This window comes from Nipponia nippon, unplaced genomic scaffold (genome assembly GCF_047370975.1).
Source record: "Nipponia nippon isolate SJK-2023a ecotype South Korea unplaced genomic scaffold, ASM4737097v1 scaffold_8, whole genome shotgun sequence".
NCBI classification, from domain to species: Eukaryota; Metazoa; Chordata; class Aves; order Pelecaniformes; family Threskiornithidae; genus Nipponia; species Nipponia nippon.
The window spans coordinates 25,399,677-25,426,501 of NW_028262402.1; the positions used below are offsets into that span (position 1 = coordinate 25,399,677).

The 26,825-nt window shown below is 41.7% G+C and overlaps 1 protein-coding gene across 2 annotated transcripts; it reads left to right on the top strand.

Moving 5' to 3' along the window:
• Positions 1-2,980: 2,980 nt before the first annotated feature.
• ISOC1 (isochorismatase domain containing 1) lies at positions 2,981-21,076 on the top strand. Of its 2 annotated transcripts, XM_087741797.1 has the most exons (6): positions 2,981-3,357; positions 12,966-13,085; positions 13,258-13,461; positions 13,849-13,965; positions 17,956-18,063; positions 19,602-21,076. In XM_087741797.1, exons 1-6 carry the CDS (start codon positions 3,058-3,060, stop codon positions 19,680-19,682), a joined length of 930 nt encoding a protein of 309 aa, XP_087597923.1. In that variant the 5' UTR covers positions 2,981-3,057; the 3' UTR covers positions 19,683-21,076. The 2 variants fall into 2 exon arrangements, with proteins under 2 accessions (XP_087597923.1, XP_087597922.1); XM_087741796.1 differs by lacking the exon at positions 19,602-21,076 and having other exon boundaries at positions 2,982-3,357; positions 17,956-19,432.
• The last annotated feature ends 5,749 nt before the right edge of the window (positions 21,077-26,825 follow it).

A 26,825-nucleotide genomic window follows, 5' to 3' on the forward strand; every position in this document is an offset into this window, starting at 1 on the left:
TGATCTGCTGCCGTCACAGGAGCTGTATGATTAAAAGACACATGAAAGGTCAGTGAATCTAACTTACATCCAGCTGGTGATGCTTGGACAGTGTCCCCTCCCGAGTTTGTGTCTCAGGGTGATACTTTAAAAACTGAAGATGACCAGAGTCGGGGGAGGAAAAATTCATAGTCTGAGATCTGCTTCCATCAGAAGTGTCTTCCTCCATGGGACAGTACCATCCAAGCACAGGCAGCCACTCAAAAAGACTTAAGTGCTTTCAGAAGCAAAATTAAACTACATGTGAAAAGACTGACCATGGAGTTCCTGGGGGAAGAGAGAGAATTCGAAATGCAAAAAGATCCAAGGTGGTGTAGTATGATATGAGCAGAGTTAATATGCAGAGAAAGACCAAGGTTAGGTGTCACTTGCCAGATGGGTTGTGTGGTAAAGAAAGCAGCTATCGGCCTCAAATGTGCACAGGGATCTAGCGTTTGTGCTTCTCTGCCTGCAAGACCTTGGACAAGGAGGGAGGGAGGAGCAGACCCCGCTCTGCATGTCTGGGTCCATCTCCCTGCTTGTTCCTTGGCCTAAGATAGAGGGGGGCAATAGTCAGCTGCAATAGAGGAGCCCCTCCTCGTCCAGATTTTGGATGAATCTGAGTACTGCTTCCTTGCCCTTGTGTAAATCTAACCCTGTTAGCAAAAATCTTCCTGTTAGTTAAACAAGCTTGAGTCTGGCCAACTTACTAAAGTATCAGTTATGTATTCTGCATAATAACTGAGTAATTTGTATTCAAATGTATTCATTGTAGACAGCAATTGTAGAGAGGTAAGAATTTGCTATGGCATATTCTGTTAATACAGATAGCCCTATCTTGCTATAATGGAAAAAGGAAGCCCATTTAAGACACCATTAATCAACAAAACCACTACCCATGCTATGTTTTAAAAATATATTGAATTTTAGAACTGCACTCAATTCAAATAAAGTACAAATTAAGAACTGGAAAACAATTTAAGTCACAGAAAATAAATAGAATTTGCTGAGTATTCCATTTGTCACCTTTTCTTTTGGAAAACTGAAACTGATTCAAGTCAGCTAATGACTGGGCCATAAAATTGTTCACCCTGTATGCCTCTACTGTAACAGCATTAATGACCCGCTGTATTCATAAATTAAATCAGCAGAACAGTAAGCATAGACAAATAATTAAAGTAAGCCCTGAATCCTGGGTGCTGGGTATTTTTACAGCTGGCAAGTGGAACAAAGTTGTATATACTTCACTGAACACTCTTATATATGAATTTCTAGAGGTGAAAATTGCTTTTTTTCCCAGCTAAATATTGTCACACAGAGGACAGGATCAAATGTTTAAACAGAACCCAGGTGGACAGGATCTCTTGCATTTTCACTCTTTAAAAAGTATTTTTTAATCACAGAGATGTGTTCTGTTACATTGAATACAAACAGACCAACACTACCTCCTTTGGAAAGAAGGTGAAAACTCTCTATAAATCCACTGAATTCACTGGCAGTAAAAGAAGGCAGAATCAATGTATATTTTAAACTTGCAGTTGAATCCTTTTAAAACCTTACTTTGTCTATTTTCTGCCGAGACACAGTAAAATTTGCATGTTTTCCCTGTAATGTTCAGAATGCATTGCACATTTGCTTCCTGGGTAGTGTATAAAATAATCACTTCAGGCTGCTTCAGTGCCTAGTGAGTATATAAGTGTGTAAATATGTAACTGTGAAAGGCTCCTTACGCTTGCAATTTTTAAATCAATTCATACAAGCAATGTATTTTCTGAAAAAAAAAAAAAAACAAAACAAAACCCACAAACTAGGGAAAATATAATAGTGTCATTTAACATGACAGCTCCAGATTTCTGACATCAGTAAAGCACAACAACTTTGAACTTCAGCCTGTTAGTATTTAGCCAGGCAGGCATCCATTAACCTTGATGGTGGTGCCACTGGACTGGATAGCACATGAAAACGTCCACTTGTTTTTTACGGAGAGTATTTTATTTCTACAAGTGTAACACAGTACTTAGATCCTTTCCCCCAAGCACACTGAAGTGCAACAGAAAATCTGGCAAGTATGGCAAAAATATCGGGAACATTTCCAGCTGCCAGTCACTCCTGGCAGGAAAAAAAAAAAAAAAAAAAAAAAAAAAAAGTTGATGAATCTATAAATTTTGTAGGGAACACGAAGCCGGCAATGGCTAAAATGTGGCGATGCATTGCATCCTGCTCAGTTCTTCTCATCTGTGGGTGCACCTGCTGGTTCGGACCCTCGGCGTGCAGCAGCTCCCGCTGTTCAGAAACTGGTATTTCTGAAGAAAGACTCGTGTTGAACTCCACAACCGGTTTCGGCACCGGGAGCGCGATCCAAGATCGGGCTGGATCACGCTTGAAAGAAGCCGGGCATTTTTCAGGCTCTGTCGACGGGTTCCTCCCCAGCCTCCGCAAGGCGCGGCCGCGCCCGTCCCCGCCGCGGACCGGCACGGCGCCTCCCGCCCGCCCTCCCGCCCCGCCGGGGCCGCCTTCCCCGCTCGCCGCGCCGCTCCCCGCCGCCGCCCCCGCCCGACGGGGCGCCGCGGCTCCCGTCCCCGCCCCGTCACGGCAGCGGGGTGCGCCCCGGCGAGGGACGAGCTGCCTGCCGGCCGCGCCGCGGCCTCGACGGGGCCGCGCCAGCGCGACGTGCCCTTGCTGCCCCTCTCCGGAGGACCGGGGCTCTCCCCGGAGGCGGGCAGAGGTTGGGGTAAGGGGCTGCTCCTCCCGCCGCCCGCCTGAGGGGGAGGGACCCGCCCTCCGAGGAGGAGCGGCGGCGGCGGGAGGGCCGGTGCCCGGCCGGCGGAGGCGCCCCGGCGGCGCGCCCACCCCCGAGGGCTCGCGGGGCAGGGCCGGGCCCCATGGCGAGAAGGAGGAGGAGGAGGAGCAGGAGCAGCCGCAGCCGGGATTGGGGGCCGCCGGCGCCGCCCGCCCGGCCGGGGGGAGGAGGCGGCAGGAGGAGGAGCGGCGGCGCGGGCCGCAGCGAGCTGGCTGGGTTCGGCGCGGCTGCCCCTGAAGATGGCGGCGGCGGAGGCGGCCGCTGCTCCGGGCGGCGGGGGCTGCTCGCCGGCGGGCGGCGGCTCGGTGCCCGTCCTCTTCTGCTTCTCTGTCTTCGCGCGGCCCTCCAGCGTGCCCCACGGCGCCGGCTACGAGCTGCTGATCCAGAAGTTCCTCAGCCTCTACGGGGACCAGATAGACATGCACCGCAAGTTCGTGGTGCAGCTCTTCGCCGAGGAGTGGAGCCAGTACATAGACCTGCCCAAGGGCTTCCTGGTCAGCGAGCGCTGCAAGGTGCGCCTGGTGCCGCTGCAGATACAGGTGAGACCCGACGGCGCGGCAGCGCCGGCCGCCGCAGGGGTGCGTGGGGGTGGGTGTGTGGGTGCGTGGGCAGGCGGGCAGCCCCGTCCCGCCGCCAGGGCGGTTGCCCGGCCTCCCCCGGACCCTTCCGGGGAGAAGCGGCAGCGAACGGGGGGGGCGGCGGCGGCCGGGGGAGCCCCGGCGGCCGGGGCAGCCCGGAGCGTGCTGGAGCCGTGAGCAGAGCCCCGCAAGCCCGCCTTGGCTTATTTCTCCGTGGAAACTTTTGTTTTACTAAGGCGGGGAGCCAGGTGCGCTCCGCGCCACATGCGTTGGGTAACCGGGCTTTGCCTTCAGCGAGTCAGAACTTACTTGGCCCCGTGAATGGGAAAATAGCCTGATGGCTGGAATAACCAATATTTCTCCTTTAAAACAGGCGGCTGGTGCTACCCAGCCCTAACCGGAGGTAATGCTGCTAGGTGGAAACTCAAAGTGTGCCGGTAAAGAGGGCTCTGCCAAAGCTCCATCTCATGGCTCGTAGGTCCCTGGGATGTCTGTATCCCTTCTTGCCCCGAAAAGCTCTTTCCGGTTTACAGGTTCATAACTCGCTAGTTTTGTGGCCATAAACCAGGAAACCAGACTGCCAGACGGATACAGTACGTGTGTTTCATGCTAAGATACCTTTATGCACACTGGGGATTTGTGCCAGTCGTGCTGTAATAGTTGCACTTGAAGCAAAATTGCTTTTTCTTTTCTCCAGCATCAAAGAAGTCAACTTTTTTAAAAAAAAAAAAAAAAAAAAGAGAAAACCCAAACAAAACACACAGGTTTTTTTTTAATTCAGAACATTCTTCTTAACTTATAATTAAGAAGTTTTAGTATGTTGAGCCAACATTACTAATAAGTTGAAAAAGTGGTGTCATAAAACCTGAAACATTGCTTGTCTTCTCTTCATGTTTCCAGAAACAGTCTAATTCAAACTGTTTGTAAACTCTGCTTAATCATAGTGTCTTGAACCCATAAGCTCTCAAGGTTGCGTGTTTGCTTAGACTGTACATCAAGGATGCCTTTGGAGTCTGTTGTCCTTTCCTTAGCCCTATGTATAGAAAGAGTGGTTAAGAAGACCAAACTAGTGTAATAACTTATTTTGTCATTTATTAGTCATTTTGTCATTCGTCACTCATCACATTCAGTTTAAAGCCTTTCTCCTTTGTGTGTTGGAAACAGAATGGATGGGGGCCCAGACAGAGAAACTGGAAAGGGTCGTCTCTTCAACTTGCAAAAAGAGTTGGTATGGGTGTTAATTCAAGCAAGGATTTTTAAAAACTGAATTTCTGTAATCCAGGCGTGTAACAGTGGTGCAGGTCAGAATTCTGTTTCTTATTTGTGTGCGCAGATCACTGCTCTCTTGCAGATGACTTCTGCACTGAAACTATAAATGCATCCTAAGCATTCGTAGCAGGACGTACATCTTGGTGTAAAAGGTCAGCGTTGAGACATGGAAGGATACATCATTCCCAGGGTGCAGATGCTCTATGTGGATTTAACTGACTACAGGGATTCAGGAAGAACCAATATTTAATGCATTAATTGCCTAATTGATTAGCTGCTTTCACTGTTACTATTGCAATTCCGTGACAATAGCAACTGTTGATATGAAAAGGATGGTACTTACGTATTGTTTTAGTTGCCTCCTTGATGTGCTTCAGCAGCTGAGAATGAGCTGGAGACATCACAATGATGTCAGTCAGCTTGCCTTAAGCTACCGGCAGGTGCTCAGAGATCACTCGTTTGGGGAACATTTGGTCTGTTACAGTCACAGCTGTGCTTTTTAAGACCATTAGGATTTACTGATGGGAAGATTATACTTTCTTTCCCCACGTTGATTTATGCACTACCACTATTGTGTGCCCTTCCTCCCTGCCCCGATGTTTTATCTGCAGTTACACCTGACATAGGCTTGTCAAGTCTGCATGTGGCATAGTCAGTTGAAATGCCATTTTGAATGTGTCTTTCAAGAAGGACAACCTTTGCTCACTGATTTGATTAGACTTGCATATTTGGAAATATATATTTGGTTTAAAGTTAAGATTCACAGACATCAGTATCCCTAGACAATAATTTTGGTATTTTTATGTGTGTGCTTTATAAAATATCTGTATGCATTTAGTTAGGGATGGCATTTTAACTCCTAGGGTGGTAGTACCCGTGAGCTCTGAAATGATATCCTCCCATTTTGATTCCTGTGCAGACCTGTCATGGAAGGATGCCTTTTGTTGCAGTACCTTAAGAAATGTCAGCACCAAATAGTGTTTGACTGGGCTGTTTCAATCTCCTGTCCCTGCAGTTGAAGGGGGCAGTAATCTCACGGAGAAATCACCATATGCTGCCCTCGGAAAGCCACTCCACGCAGCTGAATTCAAGGCTCGATCTGCACAGGGACATTTGCTCTGCAGTCATGTTTGTGCCTTTGTACTGTGCTCATATATGTACATTTGTTTGGTTCAGCTGTCCTGGTGCAAAACAGCCACTTTTAATGGCCACCCAGTGCCAGGCAGGCCGGTGGGATGCAGTAAACCCTGATGTTCAGCCTGGCTGCTGCTCTCAAAACTCCTCAACCACAGACTTGCAGTGAGGAGGGACTTTTCCTTTGGCCTCTCCCAGCTGATGAGGAGGTCATTTGCTTGCAACTTGAGGGAGTGAGTGCTAGCAGAAAGGAAACGTCTGCTTTTCATGGATTTTACGGGTTTTAAAAGTTTTAACAGAATAATATTTATAGTTGGGGTGGGGGAATGCAGGACCACTTTAACCTCTTCTAACTCTAAATGCAGTTAAATCGTGCTACTAAAACTATTATGTTTTGCTGTAACTTTCATAGCTGCCTTTGGAGGAGAGAAGCAGTAAGGAAAAACACTTTGGAGGTACCAGAAGACAAGACAGCTATGCTTGCTACAGCCATGTAATAGAGGAGTTCAGGCAGCATTCAAATATGTGCTCGAGAGAGGCTATTTCACCGTCGCTGTCATAACTTCAAGGTGACTTCTTTTCAGCAGTACTTGTGCTCTGTGTTTACAAACTCGTAACCTTAAGGTGCTAGAGCTAAAAGGGTAAAATTATTATTGAAAACATTGCATAGAGCACCTCTACTTCAGGCTGTTTTTTTTTAAAGACACGTTAGTGTCTCAGGTGTCTCTTTCTTGCAGAAAGCTGCTTGCAGAATGATGCTTAATTGTTGCTGAAAGAGAAGGTAAATAAAATAGAACTATTTATACACAGATTTTCACTCTTTTTACACATATCTAATATTGCTACATTCAGATGCTTTGGAAATAGATGTAAGTAACTCAGGAGCCTAAGTCCGTTTTCTGAAGACCAGGAAAAGCCAAAGCATAAATTGCAGGATATGAGTCAGGTGAGAGGAGTTATTTGCCTTTTTTTTTTTTTTCCCAAAGGTACAATTATAAATTGCGATACATTTGTGCTATAATTAAATACAATGTTTCTAAATAAATACATTTTTTAAAAAGCAGCGCTTGGAACCTTAAAGAAGGGAGAAAAAGGCCTGAAAATATTGAAAGAGAGGTTTCTTCAAATCCAGACTCCTTGTTTCTGTATCTTTACTCCTCAGCAAGCATTTTGATCATTTTAGATTTTGATCAAGAATTTTGTACTGTCTTAATTATATGAACATCATGTGCTTATCTAACTAAATCTGTCCTTTTTAAATGCTGAATTGCATATAAAAAGCTGCACTTTGGCTTAGCATAAAATAAATATTTATATTCCTAAGTTGAACCACTTGCAATCTATTTGTCCCTTGAAATACGTTAAATGGAATTTCTTCAATTTTTTTTTTCTTTGAAAGATATGCAGCAAAGTAAAACTGAATGTTACAGATTTCCTTTTAGAAATAAAGGAGAAGAAAATATGCTAGTCATCTTTTTGTTGTTGTCTTTTTATGCCATCCTTGAAATACCAAGGCTGGGAGGTCCTCCGCTCTGTCCTTTTAGTGGGTAACCTTGTCAAGAGATTTATGAGGTGACTAGTGATGTCACGTGGGATTATTTCTCTGCTTCCGTTTTCTTGTTCATTACAAATACTGGGGGAAAATTGCATTTTGTATGTATAATGGTTCCCTGAATTTTGAACAGGGAAAGTACAGATAAAGAGCCAGTATATGTGAATATTTTTGTAAAGCTGATTCTGTAATTACAGTACTTCATCACAGTCACATTTTGTATGATTAATAATAATCGGCAGAGATTAAATAGGTGTGAAAAAACACCTGTCCTTTCCCACCTAAGTCTTTTCTAGAGCAGGATTTAAAGCTGTATGAAACTCGCGACAGCATACCTTTAAATCCTGGTCTGGACAAGGTCCTAGAGATGACTTCTCTAGCTGGGTAAAAGAGCTGCATCAGGTTACGTGCGCATCGGAGGTACCTATTCTGGTTGTGCTGTGGATAACTTCCAGCTGGAGGGAAGAAAGTCCTGGTGACTGACTGAGAGAGGTGAAGCAAAACAAGTGGAAAAGCTTATATACTGTGTGGGGAACTTCAAGTGATTTGGGGTTTTTTGTTGTTTGTTTTTTCTTTTAAATTTAGGTTGTTGAAGGATACTGTGGCTGAGTAGATGTTATATTCGGGGTGGATTGGGACAGGTACTGTGTGGCTGCAGTGGCTCACCATCCTTGCCCAGCCTGCCTCTCCCTGGAGTGAAAGCAAACAAGTGCTGGTGTGCTGCTCCAGGATTTGATGTTTGGGTGTAGGTTTGCCCCCACTCTAGCTTGCTGGTAGGGTGCGGTGCTGGAGCGGTGCAGGCAGTCATGGTTTTTGCTGTCAGGGGATGTGCAAGGTGGAGGTGTCCCATGTCCCTGACGCAGTGTGGCCGTGGAAGGGGAGGACGGCTTTGAGAGCAAGTGAGTGGTAGGATTTATGTGGCACATTGAAGAACCAGTAAACAGAAACTTTCCTTTATACGTAGCAGATACTTCTGTGAATTTATTTATGGACTGCATTAGCTACTATTGATGAAACTTAATTTCAAACTGCTTTCTGGTGCACTCTGTGCTTCCCACATCTGCTATTCCAAGTAACACGAGCAAGTGTTGATTTTTTGATCTTGCCACTTATTTCTGCTCGTTTCTTCTTGTTCTGCCGCATGTTGCATGGTTCGATTCAGACTGCAAGTTAATCAGAAATGAATATGAAAATCAATATAGGAGTTATTTGTGTTAGATTTTGTAAAAGCTTTTATTTAGCAAATATATAGTTGACCTGACTTTATTTTAGAGTGCCACTGGTATTAAACTGAAGGCATAAATTAAATCATATTAAACTAACTTGATAATAGAGGAAAGCAGATGTAAGGCTTTTGCTCCAGCTCCCTGTGATGTTTGTCATAAAAACATGGGATTATGGATTCAGTGGAAGTCTGTAATGAGGATGCTCCCTGGCTGGAAAGACAGTCGGTTTTCTTCTGTGCTTCACTGTCAAATCAGAATAATATTGTTGCGAATCTACTGTTTGTAAATATTCTGTCGTCTATGTCATTGCCGAAATTTAGGGCAAATACTGTTTTTGCAGAAGGTGCCAAGCTGGGAGGAGCTGCAAGCATCTGAGAGAGTGGAATTCAGGCTTTTCGTGACAAGTTGGAGAAACAAGGTGAAATAAGATGCTGTTCAAAAATGGAAGAAACAAAGGTAGATATAATTCCTATGCTAAGGCAGAAATAATCAGAGAAGCAAATAAAAGATGAGGGAGAATTCAAGGGATAATTTTGAGGTTAAAATGCATCTCAGGAGTCTAAGTATCATCAATTATGTAAAGAGCAAATAGCATACTGGAAAGTACAAATTGAACAGGGCCTGCAAGGTCTGTGAATTGACTGATCTTCTCTGGGGCTCTCCTAGTGCTGCAAAGTATTATGGGCAGAGAAATACTGCTGTTACAGTAGTATTGGGTGCCTCACTGTAGACTGCAGTTTGAAAAGCACCCCAGGGAGGGCAATGAAAATGATTTGAGTTGTGGAGGAAAGACTGAAAGTATTAGATATGTTTCAGAATAAGTGGGGGGAGGGGAAGGACTAAAGGGAGACCAGATCTGAGTCTTGAGGTATGATGATAGGTGTTTGTGCATGGTTATGCACGTGAAGGAGGATGGTAATGCTCTTGTGTTTCAAATCCACCATGGAGAGAAATGGAAATAATGCTTTTAAATGGCAACAAAGGAGCTGTGGGTGAGAAAATACTGCAAGGTAAAGATAACAGAGCTGAGGGATGGATTGTATAGGAGCTCTGTAAATTGTGTATTGCTGAGGGATCAGACCAGCGTAGGTATCTGTGAAGAATATTTGCATTTGATTGATCCTTCTGTAGAGGCAGACTATGCAGCTTCTTGAAGGCCTTCCTAGTCTATTCATACTTGTTCCTCTGCTAAGGATGGTAGTGCCATCCACTGCCTTGGTATAGGAAGGTGTATACTAAGGCAGTAGACTAATTCCAAGTAGATCACTCTACAATCCGTGATGGTTTTCAGTAGTTCAAAATGATCTTAAAAAAATCAAAGTGGTGGAATGATTTATAGAAGAAAAATACTGGTCTTTGCTTGTCATATAAATGCCAAGGCAAAATGACACATTTTCTGAGTAGGAGGCATACTTATAAATATTTTCTATTCCAATTACTCTATTTTTGCTGCTGAGCAATAGGAAAGTTAAATGTCATGATTGACTGCTCTGATGGTAGTAAGTGGCAGAGTTAGAATGGGTCACGATAGGTGCTCACTGTGGTGTTGAACTGTATGTTAGTACTTCCCACCAACTGGCTTCTGCATTGCTCAAGCACGTGGATGGTGGTCAAAAACCAGGCGGTTATTCAATATTTAGTTTTATTTTCCAGCATTCTTGGTCCCAGGCCTCATTTATTCCATGGTGTAGAATCGCAGAAGTGTCGTTTGGGAGAGGTATCTAGAGGCTGCCTTCCCTAACTCCTATGCAAAGCCAATTCTTGATCAAATCAGCTGTCACTTTGCTGAATGCTGAAAACCTCTGAGGATGGAGATCCCACCACCCATGGTAACCAGTTTCAGTGCAGCTGTACCTTCCTAGTGAAAAAGATTTCCCTGATGCGTGTTGTGATGCTCTTCTGTCTTCCCGTGGCATCAGTGGGTCCAGAGTTAGAGCATCTGCTTTATGGTTGTTAGTACATTTGCCTTCATAACTGCTTGTATTAATAATACTGCTGTTTCGCCTACGAGGACTGGAGGAACTACGGTTATGAACATTTGCTCTTTTGGAAGTAGCAGTGTACTGAAACCGAGACGTGTGGGAATTTAGCGTTTGCTATTATAGCACACAAGTAATTTTCATAACAGTTTGAACAGCCTATTTGGTATGGTTGAGTGTGGCCATTACTGTAGTTTTTTAGCCTTGGAAACTGAGATCAAAAGTGTTTTACTCAGGAGACATGGTGAATCAATGAAAGATTTGGGACTAATATTTAAGGATTCCCAATTCCTTTGTGGCAAGTTGACCTTGGCTGGCTGCCAAGTACCCACCAAGCTGCTCCATCTCTCCCCCTCCTCAACAGGGCAGGGAGAGAAAATATGACAAAAAACTCGTCGGTCAAGATGAGGGCAGGGAGATCACTTACCAATTACCGACACAGGCAAAACAGACTCAACTTGGGGAAATTAATTTAATTTATTGCCAATCAATCACAGACTAGAAGAATGAGAAATAAGAACAAATGTAAAAACACCTTCCCCTCACCCCTCCCTTCTTCCCAGGCTCGGCTTCACTTCTGACTTCTCTACCTCCTCCCTGCAAGCAGTGCAGGTGGGGCAGGGAATGGAGGTTGCGGTCAATTCATAACACTTTGTCTCTCCCAGTCCTTCCTCCTCACACTCCTCCCCTGCTCCAGTGTGGGCTCCCTCCCACAAGAGACAGTCCTTCACGAACTTCTCCAGTGTGAGTCCTTCCCACAGGCTGTAGTTCTTCACCAACTGCTCCAGTGTGGGTCCTTTCCACGGGGTACAGTCCTTCAGCAATAGACTGCTCCAGCATGCGTCACAGTTCCTGCCAGAAGACCTGCTCCAGCATGGGCTCCTCTCCATGGGGCCACAGGTCCTGCCAAAAGTCTACTCCAGCATGGGCTTCTCATGGGGTCATAGCCTCCTTCAGGTGCATCCACCTGCTCTGGTGTGGGGTCCTCCATGGGCTGCAAGTGAATATCTGTTCCACCATGGATGTCCATGGGCTGCAGGGGGACAGCCTGCCTCACCATGGTCTTCACCACGGGCTGCAGGGGAATCTCTGCTCCAGCGTCTGGAGCACCTCCTCCCCCTCCTTCCTCACTGACCTTGGTGTCTGCAGAGTTGTTCCTCTCACACGCTCTCACTCCTCTCTCCCAGCTGCTGTTGCACAGTGTTTTTTTTACCCTTTCTTAAATATCTTATCATGGAGGTGCCACCAGCATCACCAATGGGCTCAGTTTTGGTCAGCAGCAGATCTGACTTGGAGCCGGCTGGCACTGGCTCTGTCCAACATGGGGCAGCTTCTGGCATGTTCTCACAAAAGCCACCCTGCAGCCTCCCCCTGCTACGAAAACATTGCCACATAAACCCAATACATCCCTGCTCTTCCAAAACACACTGTTTAACAGATTTTGTAATTTTGTTTTAGTTTAAAACATCACAACCTCAGTTTGCAGAAAATGAAGTGTATACAATTAATAGCTACTTCCCAGAAGCAGTTTATTCAATTTATCAGTCTGCTGAAAAGCTCCTGAATGGATGTAATTTCTCTTGAGTTGCCTTACAACTAAATAGTAGTATGTAGCTGCTTTCTTTCTCTGTAGCCTCCTGCTGAAGCCTTAGCCTCTGCTTCTGCAGGTAGTGCAAGTAATTTCATACAAATACAAAGCACTCTCAAAGGGTGAGAAAATGCAATCTTTGATATCTGTTTTCTTACTCCCACTTCTGCCCCACGTGGTAGCTTGTACGAGGGAAAATCTGGGAGATTATTGTTATTAAAATGTATTCAGTTCAATTTCTGATCATAATACTGACAAGCTTCTCTGCTTTTGTTCTAGCCTTTGGATTTTCATCAGACTTGAGCTAAAAGATGTCATAGACAAAACAAACTGAGTACACAATAAAACTATTGAAAATATGCGTACATACAATATGAAAAGCAAGTGGAAGTCTGACTCTTTTTTGTAACTTTAATTTATCCTGATTTTGTATCAGTTCAAAGAGTTGTGGATTTAAAAATGAATTTGAGGAATGTAATTTTGCTGTTGGTACTTTTTATTTTTTTTCACAGTACTTTAGGCAGTATGCTCCTCTGCCCCCCTTCAGGGTTCAGAAGTTTCCATGCACATTTACATTAACTTGTGTCTCCCACCTAATAAAATCTTGATTACCTATTGATGACTGTGCTGTACTGCTCAGTATCAGCTGTTCATTTGAATTTAGAAACATACCAAAATCGGGCTTGAAAAACCTTTCCCCTATTTTGACTTAAAGTAACACACAGCTGTTTAGATGGCAGAGGCATTGCAGACTCTTTTTCATTCTGCTGCCTTTCTGAAAGGGTCTTCACTGCCACGGAAAACATTATTTTGTTTTCCAGATGACTACTTTGGGCAACCTGACACCCTCAAGCACTGTGTTTTTCTGTTGTGATATGCAAGAGCGATTCCGGCCTGCCATCAAGTACTTTGGTGATATCATCAGCGTGGGCCAGCGACTGGTATGGTTTTTGCTTTTTTTTCTTGTAGCGAGTTTTGATAACACATGTATATTATTATTTTATACACAGCCAGTTTACTGGTTATTCAGTTTCAGGTATTAACAATGTCTTTGCTATTATCATTCTTTAATAATTTCTTTTCTTGTACACTTTCCTCTCTGCCCCCTTGCAGCTCCAAGGTGCACGGCTCCTAGGAATTCCAGTTATTGTAACTGAACAGTATCCCAAAGGTCTTGGCAGCACTGTGCAAGAGATTGATTTAACAGGAGCTAAACTCGTGCTTCCCAAAACAAAATTTTCAATGGTGTTGCCAGAAGTCGAAGCAGCATTAGCAGAGATCCCTGGAGTCCGCAGCGTTGTCCTATTTGGAGTAGAAGTATGTGCCTTGCCATTCTTGTACTGTTTTATGGTAATATCTGTTGGCACACAATAGTATGAAGCATTGCTTTCTCTAATTAGAAAAAAAGTCAATTTTTATTGCTTAGAGCTCAGATATCCTCTACAGATTAAATTACTTTTGTGTTATTTATCTTTAATATTATCTCATAATAAAATTTGAAATGAGATATTTGTAAACTACAGGCTCTTGTCTCAAGCTTGGTTGACATTTAAAACCCACGGTGAGTTCCCTAGTAATGTCAGGGGTAGAAAAATACATGTTTGAACCCTAATTAATTATGTACTCTAATTTGGCATTGCGCTACTCATGTTTTGTAGTAATTGTTTGTTGGTGCATTTTTTGCCTTTGATTTCTCCCTTGTAGACTCATGTCTGCATCCAGCAAACAGCATTGGAATTAATTGGCAGAGGTCTGGAAGTTCATATTGTAGCTGATGCCACCTCATCAAGAAGCATGATGGACAGAATGTTTGCTCTTGAAGTAAGTTTCTTAGTCAAGGCTTTCTCCACCTTGGGTTTGTATGTTAATTTCCCTGCTTATTGTAAGCTAACAAGGAATTTCTAAGGACAGTAAGCAGTGGACAAATGTAGACTTGAGAAGAGGTGAATGCTCTGATTCTCAGGATGGCTTCCAGGATGGAGAAGGATTACTGCCATATTTTTCCTCCCTGAATTATGATTTAATATGTGGAAGCCAGTTTGGGACGCTTGGGTTTTAAAAGTGACTGTTTCGTGCGATCTACTCTGTGTAACCGTTAGCATTTTAGGATATTTTCTTATGGAGTATTATCTGTACAGCAGAGTAAAAGTGCTACAGAGCTTTTGGTTTTGTTGTTCCAAACAGTATTTGTTCTGCTGTTGATATTCCTTGAAATGCAATGGAATGTAGTAAGTGATCCTGTTCAAAGCTCGTTCTTGTATGTCTATCCTTTCATCTGCTCTTCCTCATCAATGCAAATTAAAGCTTAATCTCAAGATTCTGTGATTATAGTAAAGACTCCCCCCCGCACCAGGAGCTTAGTCTAACTAAATGTTGAGAAAGTGGAGATAAATTTAACAAGAAGATTTAAAAGCACATACAACTCTGCGTTGGCAAATTCATGCCAATGATTTTCTGATAGCGTACTCTAACTTGCCTACAGGCATCACTGTTGGAAATCAAAACCTGATATATACGTTAAGTATTGCATTCTTTGCCTCAGGCCCTAGCAATTATTTGGTAATTGAAACTAATAATAACTACAGCATTTTATACTTTTTTCACAGAATTGGAGAAGACTTTTAATTTCTTCTGCTTCTCATAAATAAGAGAATTAAAGGCTAAAGGGAAATCACCAGCATATAGCGTTTGATGAAACGCATGACTTTGATTAAGTGGAACCTTAATGTCTGTCATGTAAAGCCTAGTGAAGCACACAGCATGCAGGAATGACTGAAATCATGGACTTCCCAAGTCAATGTGGTGCAGCAGCAGTAACCAAAACAAATATAGCAAAACTGAAATCTGTTTGCCTTATTGTGTATGTCTTTGTACATTTGATTATCATTTACACTGTCTGCAAGCACAGAAGTTGGTTCAGTGTAATAAAGGTTAAAGCAGTGACTAGCTAGCTTTGCTTTTCTTTCTAGTCAAAAAGCTATTAATCATCTTAAAAGCATGGTTGGTTGCAAAAGCTGTAATCCAGGCAAATTTGTCAGTTTTAGGTAACTTTTTAATATATCTTTGCAATGTTTTCTCACTAAGCACAAAGAAAACGTTTTGCTGTGGTCCCTTAGGTAGTCGTCGTTAAAATACGATTCAGGGAACATTTGCTGGCTTGCTGTGATGAGCTAGCCAGTTATATGGCAGTAACTTCTCCTCCTCTGTGGCCGTGCATGCCAACATTGTCTCCTTTTTTGCTGTGGAGCCTCTTAAAAATGCTACCGAGGGCTGTGGGCTAGAGTGGGCAAGAGGTGGGCATGCTTGGGAGCAGGAGACCAGGAGAAAGGGACATATGTGCTGGGCACGTCAGGAATCTTGATTGACCATGGCAATACGTTTCTTAGGGGAGTTGGTAAAATACTAAAGCATTGGGTAATCGTGCTTTAGTCTCAATATACAGCTGACAGTGCCTGGTCACACTGTTTTAATTAGTGAGTCTGACATTGTCTCTTGTGCAAACTTGCTCCATAGTGGTGAGCTGAGGTGAGGTTCACTGATCCAGGTTCCCTGGATACTTCTCCTTACCTTTCTGGGAAGATGGGTGTAACATTCACCTTTTCCCAGTAATGCAGCCCTCCTCTGTTCACAGTGACCTTTCAAGGGTGATAGAGTGACCCTGCAGTGACAGCAACCACCTTCCTCAGCAGCCTCAAATAAATCCCCTCTGGTCTCACCCGCCCCTTCAGTTCTCCACATTTCCCCTCACATAGCATGTGTTTTGATGGTGCTGATAACAGACATGCCAATATCTGAACAGGCGTAGAAGGAAGTGCAGTTTGAATTAATTGATAGCCAAAGCTTTCATGTCTGCCTGGATGACCCTAAAGAGTTGTTGTCTCCACTTCTGTTGTGCGCTTAAAAATGACAGCAGACAAAAACTTGCAATTAAAAAAAAAACCCCAGAAGCCAAAAAAACCTCTAAATTTCCATTGATAAATAATTCAACCCAACTGGCCAAGGTTGCGGCTGTTCTGAATCTCTGCCCTATCTGATGAAGATGTCTTGTGTCACTGCTTGGTCTTAGATTGAGACAGTTTAGTCTGTTCCTGCTGGATTTCTTTCCTGTTCTGCATTTGTTCTACTTGTTCCTGCGGTGTGGAGGCAACACATGCTTGCTGCTTCCCTTCGTCTGAAAGACTGTGTTCTAAGAAAACTTTTTCTCTCCTTGAAAATCATCCAGTATGCTTAGCCCATACATCTCTTCATTCCTATTAATCTCAAAACTATATAAATTACACTTAGTCCTAGAAGCAGAGTGTAAGCCGATGCCAGCCCCTTTGACATGTATGTTTTACTTCTAAAGAGAAGACATTCTCTTTTTTCAAGCAACATTTCTCAGAGGAAAAGGTTCTTTAACAGTCTGGTTTTTCTCTCATCCGTACTAGTTAAAAGCAAAAACTTTTTATTCCTGGAGAAGTGTATCTTGAAAACATTGCCATAATATTTCATTTTGATTTTCCTATTTTTCTCTTTTGTATGTGTATGTGGTTTAAACAAATGTGTTGTTGTACAGAATAGGAGAGTTGGGGAAGCTATCTGGTTTGTTTCAACTTAAGAATATCGCAAAGCTCACTGCTATTATTGCAAGCAGGAAGCATTGACTTGAGTAAATCTAGCCTAGTTAGTTTTTCATCATATAGACTGTAGTTACATATACTTTACCAGTCCCCTAAAATTAGTAACTTTCCCCCATCAATTGCTTTGTAATTGAACAATTAAACAGCAGTGATCTATGTCTGCCCTAGAAAGTCTGGAGCTTCTCTTTCCTTTAGTAATTACAATTGAAACCTGTCTGAAGGCGTATGTATCTGTATTTTCTGTCTCTTGCCCTCCCTTGGCTCATTCAGGACCCTGTTAGATTTGGTGGAGCATGCAGCTGAGTAGAGGATGATGGAGGGAAAGCTGGATCCATGAAGAGTTTTACTGCCAAAGCATCTGTATGATTGCTGGGAAGCTGATGGGGGTATGGGGTGGTCAGCCTTTACTTAAAGATAATATTGATACGTAGGCAACAACCATAGTCTTAGAACTTTGCAGTAAGTCCTGTGGCTTGGGCTACGTGAAGCATTGCTCTGTTTAGTTGCACGCTTACAAGATCTAGCAGACATCTTTCAGTTTTGCTTTCTATGCAGCGATGCTTTTTATTCTGTAGCCTGTGAGAACTAACTCAGGAGTTACTGAGGCTGTTACAAGATGTCGGTTAAAAGGAGCTGCTGTTGTGCCAGTGTGATTTATAAGGTCTGTAGAAAAGCTTTTCATTCTGTCTCCTGAGATTATTAGTACTAGTGCACAGTGTAGTCCAAAGAGCGAAGTACTAGACAATAACAGGCCCTGAAACAGAAATTGTTACAATTAAGTTTCTTGCTTAATGCCTTTAGCTTGGACCTTGCTATTTTCTTTTTCCCCAGGCCTTTCAAATCTGCATGAGAGTGAAGAAAGCTATCCTCAGGACCATGCAAGGGGAAAGGGTTGTTAATATAAGAGGGGTGGGTCTTCTGCGTATTAAATCTGACATGGGGAATGAATCCAGTCCAAGTAGGAAGCCTTATTTGTAATCCAGGGCATCCTTTTTCCTCAGTAAAGTCTAAAAAGTCACTTCCCTTCCTAGCTTTATAAATGGCACTGCTAAGAAATGCTGGAATGGAACTAGCAATGCTTTGTTAATAGGAGATGTTTTTGAAAATACCATCCATCTTTTTTACAAAACATATACTCATTCACATTTGCAAGTATCTCACGTTATTCTCCCTCTGCTCTTTTCTCTTTCAGCGTCTTGCTCGTACTGGAATTATAGTTACTACTAGCGAAGCTATTTTGCTCCAACTGGTAGCTGATAAAGAACATCCAAAATTCAAAGAAATCCAGAATCTCATTAAGGCGAGTGCCCCTGAGTCAGGGCTTCTTTCCAAAGTTTAAAGAGGATGTGGAGGAAGCAGATCTCATTGTCATCTTTAAGAAGGAAGGAATGCTGTAAGCGCACATGTACACCTTCTTTCACTCAAAGTTTGGTAGAAGCATAAAATTAAAAATTGACATACTCATGCTTGCCTTAGCAAAATTGTCTGGTTATACATCTGGGTGCCAGTATGTTCTGTTTAGTTACAGCTGTCAGAGGCTTTGGGTACCATAGGACCCTTTTGTTGTCCAATTTCTTATTTATTTAAAAAGCAAAAATTAACAGAGGTGCCTGCTAGTCTGTACTATACGCTGATTGTAACAGCTCCAAAAAGTGCGTGTTTCTGTGACACCTCTTGATTGTGCACTTTGTAACAGCGTTCTGTGATCTTCTATTTTACTTTTGTGTTAATAGAAGATAATTACATATTGGATAAATGTGATGTGATATGTTTTAATGTTCCATGTAAATGAAGTATTTTAATAGGGCATAGGTTAAAACCGAGTAAGATATATGGACTACATGTGCGCTTTTGTTCTCTAGGATAAAATTTAAGTGTTTTGCTTCGTAGACAAGACACATAGATCAAACAGCAGCTGATGTTTGATTGCTCTAGGTAGCTGAAGCCTGCATCATGACTTTCGATTATTCCGAAATTGACTGCCCAACCCTGTACTTCACTTAAGTGTACACAAACAGAAAACTGTCATTTAATGAGTTCTTTATAAACAACTGTGTAAAGTCCTTCTAGCAGATTACCAAAACCTTAAATAAATTAAGGATGTTAAAGAACAAAAGCTTTTCAGCTTTGAGTACTGAATCTACTACTGTATTTAGATTTATTTTGGGTTTTTTTTTTTTATTTTTACCCCACTATAGTTAGATTGAATAATTCCATCTGATTTACTCATTTGGCCAAGTGAGCTCTGAAAGAAACCTCAGCTTCTCTAGGTTTTTGTGCTTTTTTGTGGGCTGCAGTTGGGTGGAGTTTGAATGGAATCTGGACTAAAAGCATTCTTCAGAAAAATAGCATCTTTAACTTAATGATATAAATATTTTTTTTTCTATCTAGAACCAATCTTTTAACACGATTGTTTATAAAGGCACTTCCTTCATGTTCCAGTGGTTTAAACAATGTTGTATAAAGTTTACAGTGTGACTGAGACATTTATTTTTTTAAAAGAGTACTAGAAGATGTCATACTGAACACTGATCTTTTTGGTAGAAAACCAGTTAGAGTACATGTATTGTTTTAAATTGCTTATTTTCCCCACAAGATGGCTCTAAAAGAATTGTTTCAGACAGTTATAACCTTTATATGTTCAAAACAAATAAAATGTTAACATTTGCTGTCTCTCTTAAGCTTGTGATATTTACTGAAGAGCAAATCCTGAAAGCTGTGTTTGCCATGGACCTTATTCTGTTTTGTGCAGCTGTGGAATTTCTACAGATGTCATGGGAATTTTGTGTAAAGATCAAGGGTGGATAATGTCTAATAATTCTTTTCTTCTGCATCTAGTTACAGTGTTATTTAGTGCTCCAAAATATGAAGAATGAATGTTATGCTTCACGTTGGAGGCAGGGAGGCGAGTTGAGTTGAAGAACCATTGTCCTATATCACTGACCTACTTTTTACCGTCTTTTCTGGTATATTAATCATGTTGCCTAGCAGTATAAAGTCCACTTATATAAATCAACAGCTGTGCACAAAAATACTATAAATTTCTTATGAAATAATGATTTTATTGCTTTCTTACCTTTATGTGTTGATGGTACCTAGAGTTAGTAATTGAAGGAAAAATGTTAACAGGCTTTTTACACATGTTTATTTTTGGAACAATATCAATTTCCTCAATAACAAATACATGGATTTTTAAGAGTTAACTGTATTTGTTATAAAAATTTACCATTTTTATGCAAACATAAGTTGGAGGACAGATGTCACAAGTTCCTTTGCACACAGCCCTTTCCTTTCCTAACTAAAGTTTTTACCACAAGGGGGATCATTTAATAGCAAGACTGCACTAGAGAAGAATCAGTAAATTACATTGATATTCTCTATGATGATGTGGGGGTTTTTTTCAGTATTTGCACAGCCTTCTATGGCAAACTAGATTTTTGTGAAGGTCTTTAATTTTGGGGTTTTCCATCAGCTTGAAGAATAAGAATGCAGAAATACCCAGTGTTATGCTATAAAACGGAGCTCTTAGATGTGAATTTTGTATCTTAGATGTGAATCTTATATCAGGAATAGTGTGGCCAGCAGGACCAGGGAGGTGATAGTGCCCCTGTACTCGGCACTGGTGAGGCCGCACCTCGACGACTGTGTTCAGTTTTGGGCCCCTCACTACAAGAAGGACATTGAGGTACTGGAGCTTGTCCAAAGAAGGGCAACGAAGCTGGTGAAGGGTCTAGAGAACAAGTCCTATGAGGAGCAGCTGAGGGATCTGGGGTCGTTTAGTTTGGAGAAGAGGAGGCTGAGGGGAGACCTTATTGCTCTCTACAACTACCTGAAAGGAGGTTGTAGTGAGGTGGGGGTCTGTCTCTTCTCCCAAGTAACAAGGGATAGGATGAGAGGAAACAGCCTCAAGCTGCGCCAGGGGAGGTTTTAAGTTGTATATTAGGAAAAAATTCTTCACCGAAAGGGTAGTCAGGCATTGGAACAGGCTGCTGAGGGAAGTGTTTGAGTCTCCATCACTGGAGGTATTTAAAAGACGGGTAGACGTGGTGCTCAAGGACATGGTTTAATGGTGGACTTCGCAGTGCTAGATTAACGGTTGGACTTGATGATCTTAAGGGTCTTTTCCAACCTTAACGATTCTATGATTCTCTGAATTTGGGGCAAAACGATTGAAATCTTTCTCCTTCGTTATATGGGTGCATTAATCAGCATCACGTGGATCATTCAGATGAGATTCTAAGAGTGTTTATTTAAAAATAATAGAAAAAGTGTTGCCATATTTCTCTTACATAAAGTAAGTTTATTCACAGGAGAGAATTTCTTTATCTTCATGCTCTAACTTATATGTATTTTCTGTTCTCTGACAAGTGGGTGTCCCCATGAAGTAGAACAGCAGAACTGAGCCATGTGAGAAGAGGTCTGCAGGCTGTTGCATTATCTAGTGTAAATACTGTTTTGCCCTGCAAGGATATGAAACAAATTAATGAAATAACACAGAGGAGAATTGCTTAGGGGTATGCTCAGGTGATTGTGAAGAAGCCAAATTCATCACCGTCGAAGTGCCAAGCTGTGCTTTACTTGAAGGCTTTACCACAGCTATGGCTAAGCAACAAGATTGCCACCTGCTGTAGGTGGCTTCGGTGCAATTTCTCTTTCCTTGGGGAAGCAGAAAGACAGTCGTGGATGGAGAAGGCCAGTTTATTTTCCTTGGTAGGCGTTCTGCTTCTGTGCAAAGTTGCTGATGTTTTCTTAGCCTCACTGGAGTAGCTGGTGTATAAATTCTACAATGAATATAATAATAGAAGTGTATGATTAGTTTTTCTCTGCTAAACCCTTACAGGGATGAGTGCTTTTTTCTTACTGGAACAGTTTAGGTTTTGAGTTTAAAATATAATCCTGTCTGTTCACAGAACCAGGGTCCTTTTATTATTTTTCCACCTGTATGATAAGTTTGTATGAACTAAAACAAGTAAGGTCTCCAGCACCCTTTGCAAAACCTGAAAACGGAGAATGAGTAAAAAAATCAGCTGTTGCGAGCCAATGTTTTCTATTATGATCATCACAGATGGCTGGAGAAATGATGCTGTGGGACTGCTCCACCATCGTTTCTGCACTTGCCTGACAGTAGTTCTCGGGTAAATGTGCACTTAAATAAATCACGCTACTTATTGCCTATCTTTCCTCTTAGACATCAAGATGGTGCCCTCTCTCTCCCAGCCCCCCCTCCCATATTTATTACATTACCTAAACAATGACATAAATCTTTCAGGAGAGAAGAATTAAGATCAATCTTCTCTTTTTCATGTAAGCACTCTGTTTTTTCTTTTAGAAGCCTCGTAGATTTTTTTTTTTTGATCAAGATTTTTGTTGAACTGAAACTCTTCTATGGCTACAGATTTGTTCTCTTATGTAAGAGATGAACATTCAATACTTTGTTGCATTAAAAACTTTGTTTCAATTAAACATGAAGTAATAGCTGGAGCTGTGGAGCCCTGAATAAAGGCAAATGATATTAAGGAGGATAAAGGGGTTTACTTTGATAAGTGGTGATGCCAACTAGTACTGTTATGTAGTTCACTTGCTCGTCTTCAGAGTATTTTTACCATATTAAGTGCTATGGCAGTGACAGAAGATGTCAGTGATTTGTAGAATCTGGGTTGTTTTTTTTTTTGACCTCTGGATAAATTGGAGATAACCTATACTAGATGGGTGTAACAGATGTCCTTCAGATATGTTTAGAACATCTGCTCTGCAAATGGTCTGTGGCAGGAAATCCTTGAAAAAAAAGTTCTGTTTTAATTGTCCAGTGCTCATCTCTTCTTAATAATCTCTGAAGCGGAATACTTTCATGAAGCTCTTGTTAGACCTTTCAGTAATCTCAAGAACTGGTTCTGGAACAGCAGAGGTTACGATTGATAGTATGCTGCTGTTTCTCTTAGAAGAGAAGACAGGAGAAAAAAAAATATAGATAAGGTAAAGTGTGTGGTCTGGTCTTTTATTACTCATTTGAATTGCATAACTTTTTCATGTGAGATAAAGGAATATTTGCAAAGGACTGCTGTGAATAGAAGGAATTTATTAAGTATTAGCATGCTTAGGTCAGCTTAATAGACTTTACTAAAACAGCCAGGGTTGGCAGCTCTCCTGCCACTGACAGCATTAGGCTTTGCTTTAATGAAACCCTTTTATCTGCTCAAGAGAGAAGATTGAGCAAACAAATGAAGAGAGCAGTTAATGGAGAATAGATGGTGAAGTGCAAAGGCAAAATGGGAAAGAAAACTTGTTTTCTAATTATTACTGAAATTTTTTTTCCATGGGCATGTTAAGCTGGAACACTTATTAACATAGAATTACATACCTTAAGTTTGCAAAAACTGAGTAGGTGAGAGCTGTCCTTGCCTTTGTCTTGCTGTGCACTTTATTCCCTTCCTGGAGTGTTTTTTACCTTGTTTTCATTACCTTAAAACTGTCCAAAAAGCAGACTCTGCTAAGCTTTTTAGCTCAGAGTATTGCAAAAATTGTCAACTGGAAGGGTAAATATTCTGTTATCAAAATAAAAAAGAAGGGGAAGGTGTTGGAGCAAAGATTGAACATCACCACATACTCAGCACTGACATCTGCGAGGCAGGTATGAACTGTTACCTGCACTGTGGCTTCAAGAGCAGGAATACGTACAACTGAGTCTTGGACAAACTAAAAGCTTTCTGAAAACAAAGATAGCTCATCATAATTGGAATGATTTTACCTGTCTAGGACATGGAATTTTGCAGCTTAAAGATCTTTGTACACCTGAAATGAAGTGCATTAGAACTAAGTTGGTGCCCCTCATCTCACACCGTAGGGAGGGGGCTAGATTGTTAGATTGAGCCAAAATCTATTAGAGGCGGCCTCTTGCTGTGCTTCCATAGGGAAGGAGACATTTGCAATTAATCCAAATGAGGATATTTGAACTATTTTTTCAGAAAGATTTGCCTGTTGAGGTTCACAAAGCAATTGGTAAAACCTTAGTTCAGCTGAACTCTTGAAGCTGGATTTTAAGATATCATTCAGGCACCTGGAAAAGCAGGTGTTTGGCTACCACATTGTTTCCATAGTTTGTAGGAGCTTATTAAAATTAAGGGTAATGCTGCCATTATTTTGAAGTTCCAATATGTACCTGTTTGTGTTATTTGTGTCCCAATAAAACACATTAGACATTCTGGCCTTCAGATTTTGATGCAGAATTTAAAGATTTCATTGGGTATCTTAGTAATTTCAATGGGATTTGAATTGAGGTGCTGCAGACATGGAAGACTCCATCCAAATTTCCTCCCAGGTCATAAAGTAGGAGACACTGCTGATGGGAAGAAGCAGGGAATAAGCTGTCTAACTGTTCACCAGAGTGCTTAACCAACTCATGGCATCAGTGTTTCCACTTAACGTCTCTGGCTAACTTAAAAAACCACAAACTTAGAGTCGTTTCAGACATTATTTTTCTCTGTGTGTGTGTATATGTACAGTGGCATTGTTTAATTTTGGTACAGTTGTACTGAGGCACGGAAAATCTTGGCGCATTTGTCACGTTGAGTAACCCTGCTGCGTCTTGCTAGTCAAAATCCTTTTGTCCAAGGAACCAAAGGATTACCATATCATCTGCTAGCAACTTCAAGGCTATTGCAAGACCCTTACAGGAGAAAGACAATCTAAAATTGGGTGAACAATGCCATACAGGAAAGTGTTATCACTGAAACATGGTAAATATAGATTTCTGCTCTTCGTGCATACTGACTCAATACTCGAGGTGCCATCACTTCCAAATTCCATGCCCTAAATACCATAAAGTACCTGCACAGTTCTATTTGTGTTTAGTAGACATGTTTGGGCTGGTAAGTGTCATTAAAATGAGCAGTTTCACTAAAATTAGTAAAATCACCAGAAAAAACACATCACAGGAGATATATCACTCACAATCTGGTAAGACAGTGCTAACCAGGTAGACTAGACTATTATGTTGCTGCATAGAGTTTTCTTACGCAAAAGAGAACCCATTGTAAAGTTTGTAACTTGTATTTCTGCATCTTCTAGTGCAACGTTTAGTATATTAAAAATTCCAAGGGGATTAGTATATTAAAAATTCCAAGGTAAGCAAATAGTTAAATGGGTAAGATCTCACTCCCATGTACTATATGGGAATATGTTTAATTCAATGGCCCAGGCTGTCAGTCTCTGTGGTTGATTGGAAACGAGCAGTTATGAGCTCTGGCATAGCACCACGGACCTGAAGCCCAGGACAGGATTCTGCACTCTGCTGGGACTGATGCAGCTGGCTCTGATGGTGCTGCTGATTCCTCCCTGCTCTGGTTTCTGGCAAATCCTGACACACTCATTAACTGTTAATGACAACGAGGTGGGTTCTGAGTAGCCTGCCACACATAGGTATTACGTGGAATAAGTTTTTTAAGTTTTCATACAGTTAAAAGGAGATCAGTGTCCTGCCATGTCGAGGAGCTGATGGGTAGTGTCTGCTATTACTAAACTTAAGTGGGATATACTTCGGATACAAGCTGAGAATGAAAGTGTGTCTCTAAAGTTAAGGATATTCCTTCCCCCTTCCCCCTCCATTAACAATCCCCCTTCCTCTCCCAGCATAAGAAGTAGAAGAGTTTTGCTTAAAGCATGTCAGGAGAGGAAGAAGAATCTGATTTAATCTGCATCACAGTCAGATTCAGGCCATAAATCCATTACATTGCTGTTACCATTGAATAGTATATATCGTAAACCTGGTCCAGTACAGTGAGCTACTCGATGGTGTAATGGGTGGCTATGACAGGAGGTAACAAGAAGTGTCAGTGCCAGGACCATCCAAAGGCTCAGAGCAGGCTTTGCCAGCTCCAGGAGACAGACCTTTGCAATGCACAGTATCAGTCACTCTAGGGAAACATTGCAAGAAGCCTGTGAGAGCAAAATAGCAGATTTCCTCCTAGGAAGCAGAAATAGTTGAATGCTTAGATGCGTATGTCTCTACTGGGGCAACATTAAAGGGAAGAGAGGCTAAAGTCGGCTAAGGAACCACTCTTCCCTCCTCAGTGATAAACATCTCTCGCAATTATGTGAAGGTCGAGCAAAAGGCTGAAACCGAAAAGCTCAAGAAGAGCACGTATATTGTTTCAGGCAGTTGCTTTATTTTAATGAGTACCCAGGAGGATACCCAAGCAATCTGCAGGAGGGGCTGAGACCAGCGGTGCATGACAATTTGAAGTCCCACACTAGAGAAATACTGGAGATTTACCAAGCTCCAGACTGTAAAATGAGATACGGTTAGACAATTTTCCTGAAAAGCCATAATTTGCAAGGGTCACTGTGTTCTATTAAATGCTTGTCCTTAATCATATATCCATGAAACATGATTTCTTCTGTAAGCAGTATCATTATTTCTTTCAGAATGGTGTATTTTAGTATATTTTTTCATTTCTGAATATTAAAAATGATGTCCCTATTATAATTAGTTTAAAACAATTGGGTAACATATAGCAGGTTTACATAATGGATTTTCTGGTGAGGACAGCTAATGTGATCTCCTTACAAAAATATATTTTCATATTAGAAAATATCTGTATTTCATACTTCACGTATGATAAGAAGAGTGACAGTAGCTCTGTTCCACTTTATTCATTAACTAAAATCCATGCATTCCCAGTGGAAAACTGACTAACAGAAGCTGAAGTGCTGTGCTAAAGTAATTTCGTCTGTGAAAAACCTCTTCTAAGCATGCAAAGAGTGATGACAGAAAATATTTTTTGTAATGCATTGTGGTAGAAGCAATTTTCGGTGTGTAACAAGACAACAAACACCCTGCGGGGATATGCATTGTAGCAATGAAGGTACAGTAATTTGAAGGTGGTTTAAATCAGCCTTTGAAGGTGACTGTTTTTTGTCCAAGCTAGGTTAGCTCAAGTAGATCATCTATATTTCCATTGCTCATCAGCAATAATTTCCATTATTCAGGAAATAATTTCTGCATCATTTATAACTTGTGCTCCAACTAGAATTTCAATCATGTTTTTTAACATCACTAGTCTTGAA

Excerpts from the sequence above, each read along its gene's own strand:
- ISOC1 (XM_087741797.1), top strand. The coding sequence starts at position 3,058 with ATGGCGGCGGCGGAGGCGGCCGCTGCTCCGGGCGGCGGGGGCTGCTCG. Across the intron at positions 13,462-13,848 it reads TTGTCCTATTTGGAGTAGAA|ACTCATGTCTGCATCCAGCA; the intron begins GTATGTGCCTTG and ends TCTCCCTTGTAG. Across the intron at positions 18,064-19,601 it reads AAATCCAGAATCTCATTAAG|TTACAGTGTTATTTAGTGCT; the intron begins GCGAGTGCCCCT and ends TTCTGCATCTAG.